We start from the raw sequence: 15,200 nt of genomic DNA, 5'->3' as shown, positions 1-15,200 counted from the left end.
CTCTAGGGCTACTCTGTTCTCCCACGCACAGCATAGCATCACAGTAGCAGCCTTATGCAGGTCTGAGCAGAATCCACTCTGCTCACAGAACGTGTCCCTTAAGACATCCTGACTGACTTGTGAAATACAGTCCAGCATCATCTCCATTATCGCTTTCTCTCCACTCTCACTGGGGAACAGGGACCTGTGGGGCGTCTCTAAACAAGTTATAGGTTTTAGAAGTTGGTGAACTGAAATGAATGGGTATGATTTTTTTTTAATTATGTTATATGCGGTTGTGATTATTCAGTATGTTAGATTTGGGTCTTGATCTACCTCATCAATAAATTAATGTCATATTTTCTTGGAAGAAAGATAAACCCAGTTATGCTTGTAATTATATGTGGACCAGAGACATAAGTCTTTTTTTTACCAAGTCATCTATATTTTATTATTGTTTTTTGTTATGCAGTTAGATAGGCAGAAAATGCTCTGCTGTTTAAAGGAACTCTCAAAGAATCTGAGCAGCAACAAGGATTCTGCTGGGAGAACAAGTCAACCCTTAACAAACACATATATGAACATTATATCTTGGTTGAACCCACCAAAAGCTTAGCACAGGAGGTTGAGGCTGTAGAGGGATCTGCAGGAGCAAACAATGTTGTAATTAGTGCAGAGTACTGAGCAGATGAAAAGTGAGAAGTGTCCTGTTATAACGACTGTGATGTACACCTGGATAAATATGATTTATATGATAGATAAATATGATGGACATTACTAGTTAGTTGGTAGCCAAGCAGCTGGTGAGTAAACCCGTCATTGTAAAGCATGGCTAAATCAGTTGATGCCTGTCAGCTGATGGAAGCCCCAACTTAAGTGCGCTGTCTGAACTCAGTCCATACTACATACTAAATCTCAGCAGGTTTTGAGCATGAAGTCTGTTTATGCTGGAAAAGTGACATTGTTATACACGAAAAAGTTAGTATGAATGCTAAAAAAAAAAAAACACTGATTTTTGATTGAGCTATTGATTGTCCACTATTCTCCCACAATGCAATGTGCAAAGGAAATGGAGGAGCCACTCATAGCTGCAAAAAACTACAACAAATTGCGGATGGTGGGCACAGCTTTGTTAACACCCCAGAAAACCAACTACAACAAAAAAATTAAGAAAAACACAATTGGTGAAGTTTAATTGGCAGAGACATTTAATAGATGTGCATGATGGGGACATGTATTTAGTCATTCACTGAATTCCCTGATTTGATACTTTGTCACATGAGCCAAAGACACCCTGTGCAGATAACCGGCAGAAACTGAAACATGGACAAAGTGTTAACATTACACAGTATCCCGTTTTATTTGAGTAACCCAGCTGGCATATAAAACATTCACTACAAGGACAAGGGTTTGTCTGAGGTTTTGTATGATGTTTCCATGCTCAAATATTCACACAAAAAATGCACCACTCTGCACATTTGCACACTGGCAACCATGTACAAAATGTTATTGTATAGTTTGCCTTACAACTGGGGCATTTGTTTTTGTTTTTTGCAGAATATGCTGAAAAAAATGCAGCACTTTTGAATCTTCAATGTTAAGTCCAGGTTAAATCAGACACATAAACATAATACTTTTAAAAGTGACAAACTACTGTGCATTTAAAGTCAATCATTACTAGTCTGTGATGGTTTCCATTAGCTCTGTTGCTTCACAGCAAGAAGGCTGTGAGGGTGAAATCACCTTTAGCCCTGGTTCTTGCAGTATGGAGTTTGCACATTTTCCCTGTTTGCTTTGATTTCCTCCAACAAATTAAAAAGACATGCAGGTTAGGAGTCCAAATAACCCTCAGGTGTCAATGAGTATTTGTCTCTCTGTGTTTGTCCGTCTAAGTGTGTTTGTATGGTTGCTTTGCAATGACAAACACGGTGCTTCCTGCCTTTCACTAGGGTATATAATATCTCACTTCCCATGACCCTGAAAAAGTGTGTGTACGGAAACAAACAACAAACCAAGGAAATATCATAGCAGGTTTGCTAGCTGTTAAGATAAACATTGCTGTCCTAGTTTTAACATAAGGCCTCTAGAATCTAAGTATGAGGGCTCGTCATTGCCCAATAGGCCAAGCGATCGTTCTGATGCACATAAAGCCGATGGTAGCAGCTTTTCTGTGAGTTGGCAAGAAAACACAAAAGCAGTTATAGGTTCCCCAGCTGTAGAATGAAGGATGGTTGTGTCAACAAGCTCTGAAAATGCTCTTTTAAATTTTGCTGCAGTGAGAAACTTGGCATCTGTTTGGTGTTCCTCATAACATTCCTCTCTCTCTCTCTCTCTCCGGTTTCCTCCAAGGCGCAGGATTTAATGTTTAAGCCTCCTGTCAACCCTCATAGTGGCACGGTAAAACACTGCTGTTATTTCTTAATTTTCCATTTTTATGCAGCTCGTAGTGACATATACAGTAAGATGCCTTTCTTAAAGTCAAAACCTACTAAATCTTACATTAAATACAATCATCTGCTTGTGATGATTCCTATCGCCTACTATAGCTGAGGTGTTTGGGTATTTTTATTATTTGGCCAGCGGCGGTTCACTGTAATCCCTTTCTGAGCTTTTATTCAGTCATTGTCTTAATCTGTTTACCTGAGACCTCAATGAATCACAGTTTTTGAAAGTTTTATGTTTAATAATTGTTCTATTTCTTTGGAATACCTTGCAGCATAGGGTTTCTGAGGATGGTATTTCTTAAAATATTGTGTTAATGCAGGGTGTTTTCACTTATTCATAACAAGATGATAAAATACTGTGAAATACTTTGTAGCAACATAAACCACTTGTGAAGGCATAGTAGTTTGCAAAAGACAGTGCACCTGCTGTCTGGTCATTATCGATAATATAATTAATGATTTAACACCCCTTTATTAAATAAAAGATATACCGATATTAAGTATGGCGCACCTCTCACGGTTTCGACGAGTTCTATGTTTTCATTAGCTTCTTTTTTCTTTCTAGCATATTTACCGAGGGTTCTTTGCTGTTTTCTACTTTTTTTTTTTTTTTTTTTTTCTTAAGATTTTTTTTGGGGCATTTTTAGGCCTTTATTTTTGACAGGAAAGCTTAGACATGAAAAGGGAGAGAGAGGGGGAATGACATGCAGCAAAGAGACGCAGGTCAGATCCGAACCTGCAGCTGCTGGGTTGAGGACTTAGCCTCTGTATATAGGCCACTCTCTACCAGGTGAGCTACCCAGGTGCATTTTTTTTTTTTTATCATCATCTCAATCCTCGACTTATATTTAAACCACAGCAAAGCTCATCCATGTGGAAGTCCATTAAGGGTTCACTTGCATGTATCAATGTGTCATACTCACACTGATGCGAGAGCAGGACAACACACAGGAGCTTATTGTACATGGCTGTGTTTGGATGGGTCTCTGTGTCTGTGTGTGTTACTGCAGGACCAGTGCAGAACAATTACATCCTCTCTTAGTGGAGCAACAACAGTCGAAGGACACGATAGTGTGATGTTGCTCGTGTTATTTCTGTCTTGGAGACATGAAGGGAAGATTGCTGATTTACATTTGCCCAGGCTGTTATTATTTCAGCTGATGTTTGGAGCTGTGAAGCCATCACAGGGCTTTTCTCAGAATGGCATGGCACCCTCCCAGACCCCCTAAACATGATAGATGGGAATCTTGGAGAGCCTGAATTATATGAGGTCAGCGGAGAGAAAAAAAGAAGAAGCTGGGCTGCTGTTGTCTTTGAGGACACTTGGCAGCAGCCATGGAATTGTCTGCTGCTTTGTAATAGAGCCGCAGAGCGGTGGGCAGGGAATCCAGCCAAGATGAGGTCAGTGTTTGTATCCGGAACGGCCTCTACGGACCACTGTCCTTTGGCGGTCAATGAGCTTACTTTGTGTTTCAATCAAAATTAGGCAATTTGGATTGGAAGGCAGTCACGCATCAAACAACAGTTTGTGTTGTCCTCTGAGTTGGAGAAGAAGAAACCATACACGCACCTAATACGTGGGTTGAGGACATGAGCTTTCACAACCGACGTTTTCAACGAGCTGCATTTAAAGCTCACTTCACACCATAATAACTGGGACTTTATTTTGAGAACCATCAAACTTACATTTCATCCTCACACATTATTTGAGGCTTTTGTAGCTGGAAGTGAAAGCAGAGTGCTGCAGCATTACGAAAGAAATAAAAGATGTTTTTTTAAACTCTCTCCATCTTGCTTTAGGGCTTTTTACACATAAGCTTTAACAACAGTGCAAGTGTATTTGTGGTCCGCTTGTGTGAACCTACAGGAGCTACAGAAGTATTTGAAGACAAGGCTGTAATATTCCTGAGTCAAAAATCTAAATCTGAATTTATTTTTTTCCTTGTTCGTTTTCCCATATCCAATACCGTCATCTACATTGGAAGTTAAATTATCTGTTAGTGTATATGTGTGTGTTTAGAGAGTGTGTGTGCATGCACAGCAGTAGTAAAGTAGCCTGTGGGCCTGCTTTGTGCTCAGCTTGATTTCCTCAGTGGGGTTAGAGATATTGCTCAAGCAGACACATTCATCTGGACTTAGGCACCGTGAGTCAGCCTGAGGAGGCTGCAGGTGAAAAAAAACAACTGACAAGGATACATATTTTCATAACCACGGTCTTGGAAGGAAGAAGGGGGCAGCAGGAAAGATTGGGGAGGGGAGAGAGGAGAGCTGCAGGAAATGGGAGGTTGAAGGGGAAAGAGCTGGCAAGCAGGAGGGGCGGCTGAAAGAATAGAATTTTGTCAGAAAACCCAGCATCCGTTTCACCGGCCTGAGGCTGTAAGTTGTCATATAAAAGATTTTCTCTGCAACAGGCCGGATGATTTCCTCCCTCTCTGCAGAGACTTCCATTGCAGCAATGCCACTCTATGCAGTCCAGTGTAGAGTCAGAAGGAAGCATTGAGTGTTGGGATGCAGGTATTTTCACAATCAGTGACATAAAAGATCATTAAAGCTTGTATACAATGAGGGTGTACAGCCTGTTCTCTCCATGCTCATGACAAGGCTTCAGCTGCAGCGTTGCAGTTCACTGAATCTTTTATATGATTCAATTGGAAATGCAATGGTATGTTCTCTCGCTTTCCCTTTTCCTCTCTCTCTCTCTCTCTCTCTCTCTCTCTCTCTCTCTCTCTCTCTCTCTCTCTCTCTCTCTGTGCCTTATGTCTCTTTTCTCCCCACTGCAAGTGAACAAGTGGACACACATTTCCATGAACCGCACAGCAATAAACAGAAATCACTTCTTGAGTTTCTGCTTTTAGAAAAAGCCGATTCCACCATCCCCTGCAGTACTTCCCCACTCTTCAGTACATGTTTTCCTTTGTAGGAATGATTTGTTATTACTCACTTTAATTGGTTAGGATTAAAATCAATTCCACCCATGAACGGCAAGGTTTTCATAAATCATGCGGCAACGTAGTTTTGTGGTAAAGCTGATGTATCGCATCTATTCAACCGGTCAGCAATCGATCATGAAAATGCCCATGAATCTTCTTGACAGGTTAAATGGTATTTACCCTGCAAAAAGTGAAGTGCCGACTAACTGGCTCGTTGCAACTCTGTGTGATACCCTTGACCTTTCTGTGTTTGCTGCGGCGGTAGCCTCTTAAATTATCAATGAGGGAAGAATTGAACCACGGTTAGGTGGACAGAATGCAAAAGAAGTCTTGCATGTATTTCAATGGACTCAAGTCATCAGTGTATGATCTATAAGTTCCCATAATGGCGGTTTTGAAAATAGAAAGAATCGAGGATGTTACAGGAAAGTGATTAGCAGAATCACTTGTGATTATTACTCATTTTTATGATTTATTGGCTTCTAAATGGAATTATAAAATAGGCTTAGTGCTCTAAATGGAAGTCACCTTCAACAAGAACATCAACAATGCCGGTAAATGGCAATAATGATAAGCAGTTGCGCTATAAGCTTGTTAATGCGGTCAGGCTGGTCTTCCTAATCCCTCTGTCTTTTACATTTGATAAAAGGCAGAGGACGCCTGTCCCCTTTTCCACTTTAAATCCCAGACATCTCTCTTTTTGTCTGCTCAATAATCATTCCATTGTGTGTGTCAGTGGATTGCTTCCTGTTTAGCTGTGTGTTTACTTTTTATTTGCACACTGTAGAAGCAATAGAGCCTGACGAAGATGGTGCGTACACACTCTAATATGTGTTGAGTGTTTTTGTATCACAGGACAATATTCCCATGCTTCCCATGGGCCTCTTTCATTTCGTTTTTATGACAGTAGAACACTGAGCAAAGTGTGCAAGCTGGAAGTTTTGTACATGTAGACTTTTATTAGCTCTGTGCCTAAACAGTAGATGACAGCAGGGCGAAAGGTTAATAGCACAGCTACTGTGTGCATGCTTTTGTTGTATTCCATGTAACCTGTGGTGGAGCACATTATACCAGCCAAACGTGTGACAGTTTCAGTGCTTGTACTGCTACGTGCGTGTTCCCTTTTAAGAAGTGTCTCACATATTGACAGACAGCTAAGATATTCTCTACTAATGACTGTCCCTGGCCTTTCTCTTTCACAGCTCCCATCAACCCTCACCTGAGTAAGTAATGTGCACCTCACTTAGCATGTCTCGTCAGAGAGCAAGCTCCTTTTGTCGTAGCACAGTCTGGGAGAACAAAGTAACTGCACATCCCGTAGAGATCTGACTCGCAACATGTCACACTGCACTGGAAGATCCTTCTTAAGTAGCACTTAATGAAGTATGATAAATAAGGCTTCCTTTAGGAACTCTGGGTAAACCTGCATCAGGCTATTCGACATGTTGAGAGCTTTAAATCTCCACAGGACATTGTGCATTTTGGATGGAGTGTATTTGCATGGATATGTGGTTTTGTGTGTGTGTTTGTGTGTGTGTGTGTGTGTGTGTGTGTGTGTGTGTGTGTGTGTGTGTGTGTGTGTGTGTGTGTGTGTGTGTGTGTGTGTGTGTGTGTGTGTGTGTGTGTGTGTGTGTGTGTGTGCGCGCACGCTCTGTGCTTTTTGAGCATTACTTGTGTTTATATTCTTTAGTCCCATTTATGACACATTTCATTGTTGAAACTTTACATATTCACATCATTCACGCCTTGAGAATCCACACTTAATCATTGTTTGCTGTGCTGCAGTGTGCTGTTGTGTATTGTGCTTTATTTATTTATATAGATATATATTTTGGTGGGTGTTTACACAAACATTGCCAACATAATAACAAACATCCTAATCACCAACATCATTATCCAAATCCCTGAAGGAAACTATCTTACCTGCACGCCTCCTCTTTCTCCCTCCTTCCTCTGCCTCTCCTCCAAATCCTCCTATCTCTCCTGGGCGCAGAAGGCAAAAACATTTAGTTTAGCTCACAGTGGATGGGGGCGTTAGTGTCTAGCGCCCGGAGCTAGACCTCCATTTAAATCTGCATGCCTATGAGGAGAAGAGTCAGGAGTGCCTGCAACCCAGCCGCTTCCCTGCGCTTCTCTCTTTCCTGCTCTCACTTTCTATCTCTTTCTCTGCCTCGCAGCATCGCTGCCCTTCTTCCTTCCCTTGGTCCATCCACCCACACTCTACCTCAGTCTGTGTTACCTCCATTACCTAAGTAAAAGCTGCAGATTCTGCTCCTCGCAAGGTCACCACTCCAAACTGCTCCCAGCTACTTTTTAATAAATCAATGAATATTTATCAAAACACATGCCTGCATCCGACAGTCTCACTCCCTCTCTGAACACTCCGCTAGTTTAAAAATTGTCAGTCAGAGGGCCGTGGAAAGCACACCCACTATACAGTAGTGGTAGTGTGATAGAGATGAAGGAAGGCGGCGTCAATATTGAAAAACTGATTACAGAGTCCTACTAGTGAGACACTACGAAACATCAGAGGACAATCTTTTTGACTTTCAATTATGAAAAAAAGGGTTACCGGTATTAAAATTGTCATGCTAATGTCATAGTACTTACTACACCTACATGTACAAAACCATTTATACCTTTAGAAATCATGATTTCCAGCCTCTTTCACATGAGATTTGGATTTAGTTTAATATTATTTACAAAGGCAGTGTGTGTGTGAGTGTGTGTTTTAAATGCTGTCCCCTATGCTTCAGCAGTGGGCTGTCATGGTATAGCGTCTAATAACCAGTTCTGAAACACAGACACACACACACACACACACACTGCCATTGGATGTTTTGCAGAGTGCTGCAGAGACTTCCTTTCGCTGTCAGGGGAAAACCAAACACACTCAGTGACATTACCACTTCAGTCAGCGAGAGGTCACATCTTAATTTTGAAATTCTGTTCACCAGATTGTGTGGTGTAATTAGGACTTTGCTGTTATATATATCCCCCCCGAGACACACATACACACTTATAAATCTCATAAATATACAGTAGGTGTCACGCTGCACAGATACTGTACCTACAAGGCAGTGTATAACTTCTTACTCTTTTATAATGATGTGAATGTAAGAGCCTAGTTCTGCTCTGTCACTTACCAGGAGAGTTCCACTGCAGCTTTGAGGAGGAGCCCATCTGCATGTTCACCCAGGACAAGAATGATGATTTTGATTGGACACGACACAGCGCTGCTACCCGCGATACCAAGTATACGCCCAACACCGGGCCCAGTGGTGACCGCAGCGGTTCTAAGCAGGGTAAGTAGTTGTAAAAGTCTAACTTTAACCGTTCACTGAACCCCTCCCCAGACAGTGACTATCCAATCATAGCTTAGCTGTAGTAAAAGCAATACTTGGTATACAAAATAGTTTAGAGGGTGACTTTCAAAAACCAAGAATATAGAACAAGTCCTAAATGAGGAATGAATTAAACAGTGTGTTTATCTGCTCTAACGTTAAAATCAAACGTTAGCAATCTCAGCTAACTAGCATACCACCTATTTAGAAACATACTGTTTAAAAGTACTACAAGCTGGCAAAGAAATGGATGGATGGATGGATGGATGGATGGATGGATGGATGGATGGATGGATGGATGGATGGATGGATGGATGGATGGATGGATGGATGGATGGATGGATGGATGGATGGATGGATGGATGGATGGATGGATGGATGGATGGATGGATGGATGGATGGATGGATGGATGGATGGTCTGACCAGAACAAGTCTACTTTAAAAGATCCTCTAACATAAAAAATAATCTCCTTTAAATAACATTACCTGTCTGATATGGGTCTTCCCTCGTTCAACAATCAAGAATCTATGAATATGCAACTGTGCTGGGCACAAGATGTCTCCTTACTGAAGGCCTCGAGTTTTCAGACCACACTGTAAACTGCCGAGATTTTAGGTGAGCACAGAAAAAAAATAATTCTGCACAGTGAAGCTGTCACATCCAAGTGAAGTAACATAAAACCAAGTTTTATTACTTGAGGGACAAAACAATGCATTCAGTCAAGATAAGTTGTCAAAGTAGAAAATAATAAGTAAAAAAAAAAAAAAAAAAACTGGTCTAAGCTGAGTCCTTTGTTAGCTCAGTCTTTTTTTTGGTGTTACAGCTGTCATGATGAGCGTGTCAGAACCTACGACTGCATCAGGAGGAGAGAGAGGGAGTGTGTATATATGGAAAGAAGGAGAAAACTGAAACTCAAGTTTATTAGGATACCATGTATAATTAAATTAAACTCACCACTCAATTAGCAATTTGGGCATATTCGCAACTAATCTGTCATAGCGTAAATGATTAACATCAGCAACAGACGGAGGGTCTCTCTCATTTTTTCTTTTTTATGTGCCCCGTCGAGTAATTTTCTGGTCGGGAGGGGCAGTGAGTTTTATTGCTGACTGACAGAAGGTACTCATGTTTGATCCACAGTATTAAAAATATGAAAGGATGCTGAACTGAACCGTCTTTTGTAGCACAATGATGCTGACTGTTTGCCGGGGACATGTAGCTTTAGCCTCAGTCTTTTTAGCTCATAAACCTTGTATGTAGCCATCAAGTGCACATTAAAGACAATTTTACAGGGTTCTTGTTTTAAAATACATACAGAGACAGCGTCCATGGAGTTAGCATTAATTAGCTGCTACTAAGCAGTGATAAAACCTGCTAGCAACAGTTGCATATCGGCTAACAAAATCAGCCAAGAAATTTGTCAGAAATCAGTGACGCACTGCTTAAAAAAATGATGATGAATCTGCCACCGTCCTCACTGTAAACCTCTCTGTAAACCTCTTTTGTGCCCTGCTGGAAGAGAAAGCTTGACCCGTTAAGCAGCAGGGGCTTAGCGAATGGTTAGTTGATTGATGCCTTGGATAAGTGGTCAGTTAGGTGATTGTTTGATTGAGCATTCCCTAATATAGCCTCATACTTGTGGTGGCACGGTGATTGGCACTTTGTGTTTACAACAGTCCAATCATGTGTTATAAGCTGGAATTGAATTGGAAACTCCAAATTGACAATGGTGCAAGTGTTTGTCTATGTGCTTTTGCGCAACACATGCTGAGAAAGACCTCAACACCCTATGACACTGAACAAGAATATGTACCTTTAGAAAATAATAATAATAATGTGTTTATTTAATAAAGCATTTTTTACAGAACAAAGTCACAGCGTGCGTCACAAGAGTACAGTTGTTAAAGATAACAGTAAAAAGAACAAGCAATAAAAAAGAATGAAGTAACAATAGAAATACAAATAAAAACCGTAAAATAAGACTTAAAAACAAACAATAAAAAATTATAAATCTGAGACAAATGGCAGTAGGTGATATACGTATACATAGATAGATACATGTATTATACCTGTAGATTAAAAGGCGAATTAGATACAAATCATCAACATTCACTAACCAGTAAGCAAGTTACTCAATTGAATTTGTCAGCTGGGGATTTATCTGTATAGATGAACAATTATATTGCAAAATTATGCTCAGAAAAAAAACAGTTGGAGTAAATATAAGCTATGATTTTTGCCAGCCGTCAGTGGGGCTCAGAAAACCCTGCACCTGCTCATTTGATTGGAAAAAACGTTGGTTGAATGCACACATATAAATGGTTATTTCTTATGTAATCTATGCATGAATACATGAATCCCCACAGTGCACCGGCAAACAGTGTCATTATCATGTTATTGCTCAATAACGTGACAAGATATGAAATCAGCAAAGGTACAACATGTTGTACCTATTATACAATATATGCAACCATGTCAAGTTTTACCCTTCTGACATGTTGAAATAAGTTAGAAAGATTCAAGCGTTCCCAACTGCTTACTAGATGATTTCAGCTGTACTCATTGTGTCATCCATGCAGCACAATCTGACGATGAGCAGCCTTGATCATTTATGTTCATGATAATCGTGTAACTGAGTCTCTGTTGCTGTTTCCATGGGTACCTAAACCAGTATTTTAGTATTTAATACATTAGTTACTGTACATGTGCAGGTATTCAATATTCAGAAACTTAATAAATAATGAATTAAAATAATTGGATTTGCAGGAATCCGTCGGGGGATTTTATACAAATCCACTGATGGAAGGTATCTGTGGTGGAATATAAGTGCCTTTTATGGTGCTGTGGCAGTAGCAGCAGCTGAAGTGGTAAATAATGCATTGGCTTTAATAACCTAATGGTTTCAAAATGTCCAGCATTTCATTACCAGCCCCATTCCTCTTTGCGTATAATTATCTGAAATGAGATCTAACCGAGGGAGATATTCCATTTGATTTTGGCTTGAGGGGCGCAGAGACGCTCGCTAGCTACTGTCCCTGTGCCTGTGGCAGGGCAGAGATTGGCTTCAGATCATGTGGCTCAGACACAATCAGAGGCCTGTCCACGACAACCCAATTGTTATCGCCTTGATTTGCCCCTGGTTATTGCCATTAGTAAAAGGAGAACTGTCCTTCATAGGAAGCCCGGCCCCTTATCTCTTATATGGAAGGTTTTATTTCCATCATGCTATCACAGACTGGTTGAAAACGCAACTGAGCATGACCAAAGATGCCTCGCTTTTTCCTAGTGTTTACAGTGATAAATAATTTGAGGGTGTATAGTAGGCAGTCAGAAAGTAGTTGTTGTTGTTGTTGAACACTGCCTCACATAAGCTCTCCTGTTTTGTAAAGGGTATATCCACTGTTTGTGCAATTTAGCAGCAAGGCATAATGACTTTGTCCTGAGGACATCAACAAAGCATATTCAGATAATATACTCTATATACTGTACAACACAAAATGTATCCTATAGGTCATAATATTACCGATTCAGGGTGCGGTTACCTTCGGTTTTAGCTTCAAATAAAGTGGTTTAGAAAATCTGGCTTACGTTAAACCTGGTCGAGTACTAGCAACGTTACACACTGAAAAGGGCAAGTTTTGAAGAAGATTTGGATCGTGCAACAAGGTAGGCCTTCTTGGTTCGTTTGGGGAATGATTGTAAAGATTTACAAAGAATATGTTTACAGCATTTGCTCTCTAACTGGGACGTTTTTGGACCAATTCACAGGGTTTTGCTAAAGACAAAATACACACAGCGATATGCTGGTAAGAACAAATTACTTTTAACCATGTATCCAGCTATTTTAAATAGCTCACGTTACTGTTTTTGTGTGAGCAGTTTTCTTTTTTGCGGGCTGCAAATGTTCCACCTAAACAAGTTCCTTCCCGAGACCATTTTGCAGAGCCACGGTCGCTGCGTCCGAAGCTTAGAGCCACCCAAGATGATTTTGATTGGTTTAAAGAAACGCAAACAACTCCTGACCGTTTTTTCTCCTATTCAGGAGTGTATGCTCCTGTTGCCAGACCTTCCTCAGCAGCGCTGTGGAGATAGGTCTGGCAATGTGAGACTATAATATACCAGAATTAAATGTTCCACTTCCTGACAAAGTACATTGTAGGTTTTGTATATTAAGATATTTTGTCTGCTAGTGAATCTTACTTGCAATTCCTGTATATATGTCTTATGTGTGTTTTTATGTGTCCCTGTGTTTCAAGGTTTCTACATGTACATTGAGACATCAAGACCACGGAAGGAAGGGGATCAGGCGCGGCTTGTTAGTCCGTTTTTCAACGTAGCACCTAAAAACCCTTACGGTATCACCAACCCACCTGCCTACTGCTTCAGCTTCTTCTACCACATGTATGGAAAGCACATAGGTAAGATGCATTCCTCAGATGCTTCATTGTCCCCAGTTTGTATAACAAACGACTGTGTTACTCTTGGGTTTAATCTGACATACTATATTCAATGCCAAAAATATCATCTTAATTAATATTCATTGCTCAATTGGTTCATGGAAACTTGTGAAGAAAAGGATAATTACATTTTCCTTAAAGAATCTGTCACTGTTCTGTGCTTTTGGTTGCTTGAGCAACAAAAACAAACTTAAAGTGGAACTTAAATTGTTTTGGCAATTCACTGCAAAATGAAGGAGATTCATTCTTATATATGCAGAACGAAATAGCAGTAAATTAGGCAGCAACACAAGAAATTGTATTTAGAAATTTAAAAAACGGGGATCGATGGGACATCACACTTGCTTTGGGACATAAATTAAAGGATCTTGAAATTGCTGTCCACCACCTGCGTGTTTCACAGTGGGCTTTTCCTTTTTTTGTCAAAGAATGGTTGTTTGTGAGACAGGAACACTCACTGAGGAAAATAAAGGGAGAACGGCAGCACTTTTCCCTGTAAGCAACAGCATTTCAGTAATTTCCAGAGAGTTTGTCCCCATGGCAGGTGCTGCAGGGAGTTTTGTGCTTTCATGCTAAGATTTTGTAAGTGCAGCTGTCAGGTGTTTCAAGCAAAATATATCTCATTTTTGCAACAAACCCTTTCAAAGGTGTGTACACAAATCCTGGGCATTAGCTGTTACATTCCTCTCTAAATGTAGATAACAACCTTGCATGGCCCATTTGAAGATAGAAGAGCGACTGAATGAGCCATCTGTGGCTTACGTCCGACTCTTAGGCTTCACCGGGGAACCAATCAGCTGACCGCGAGCACTCCCTACTCTGAGAGCAGGCTGTTTGCGTGTTTGTGAATTCGGGAATGATGAGAAAGATTGGATCTCTAGCACAAAAGCGGCTGGATAATATGTTGTTGAAGGCCTCTATTGGTGTTTGCTCTGCCTGAGCATCACCCTGTATCATTAGCTACTGCACAGCTTCGTAGGGCAGGTGAGGGACAACGCTCGGTGGGGTTGTGGGGTCATCTTGGTATCATGGGGGCTAAATGCTGTTAAAGCTGCAGTGGGTAGAAAACAGCAGAATGTGAAGAAGCGTAAGACCTTTTCCGGCAGCTCTTCGCACGGGCAATGGATGCGCAGAACCGCCAATAGGAACGCTCTCTCTCTTTCTGAAACGACCTGTGATTGTTAGACCTTTGAAAGCTAGATTTTCTGAAGCCTGAATACAGAGCCAAGAGGAAATGCAGAAGTCTTGTTTCCTCCAATTTTTGTTATTACTATATGCTGAAAGGTTATTATTGAACTTTTTCCCAATGACGCCAAAAATAAAGTTTCCTACCACAGCTTTAGGGCATGAGAGCAGTTTGTTAGATGGCAAGTTCAAGATGTTGTGCACTCAAAGCACGGCATTTACAATAATAGCAAAAAAAGTATTTCTACAGTTCTCCATTTTCAAGACAATGGAGGGAGCTAAGAGCGAGGATTGTTTCAGTAAAATCTTCCACAACCCAGTCAGCATTCTAGGCGACCCAAGGGTTAGGAAGTCTGATCTATTTTGGCAGTGAGGCTTTGATCTCTACATTCATGATGGTTCCTGTGTTGGTGCATTTGGAACCTGACAACCTTTTGCCAGTCATCAACTGATGTGTGTTAGGTCACTGCACAATTGTGTTTTTGTTGACTCATATGTTGGGCTGGTTAGTAGCTGTTAGGCCCAAGCCACCAGATGTCTCCCATTTTAATCTACTAGAACAGGCACCTCTCTTAGCAAACATCTCTCTTGTGTTATGGACTATCACCTTTGACATTTGCAACTTTAAAAAAAAAAACCCAGCGACTACAGTTTTTGGCAGTGGTAAAAATGTCTATGGCATCCATCGAGCCATTCTCGGTGATCCGTTCATATCCAAAACAAATGTGGACATAGATTACAAGCACAGCAGCCTTGAAGCCCACTTTGTGTGGCATTTGAGGCTGTCTCGCACAGTGACGGGCATACATAGCTGTCTGCCAGTGTGTCTTTTTGTATCCTAACACTAGGCCGGAATTTA

At 40.8% G+C, this 15,200-nt stretch overlaps 1 protein-coding gene across 1 annotated transcript in view; it reads left to right on the top strand.

The window, feature by feature from the left end:
* The window catches only part of LOC114573011 (MAM domain-containing glycosylphosphatidylinositol anchor protein 2), a 186,936-nt gene that overhangs the window by 164,153 nt on the left and 7,583 nt on the right, over positions 1-15,200 (top strand). The window contains exons 13-15 of the mRNA XM_028604875.1: positions 6,556-6,576; positions 8,503-8,658; positions 12,956-13,117. Of these exons, the coding sequence (XP_028460676.1) occupies positions 6,556-6,576; positions 8,503-8,658; positions 12,956-13,117 (339 nt within the window). The remainder of the gene's footprint in view (positions 1-6,555; positions 6,577-8,502; positions 8,659-12,955; positions 13,118-15,200) is intronic.

The sequence above is a fragment of the Perca flavescens genome, chromosome 18 (genome assembly GCF_004354835.1).
Source record: "Perca flavescens isolate YP-PL-M2 chromosome 18, PFLA_1.0, whole genome shotgun sequence".
Lineage (NCBI taxonomy): Eukaryota > Metazoa > Chordata > Actinopteri > Perciformes > Percidae > Perca > Perca flavescens.
The sequence above is the reverse complement of the archived record's forward strand: the minus strand, read 5'-3'. Positions and strand labels throughout refer to the sequence as shown.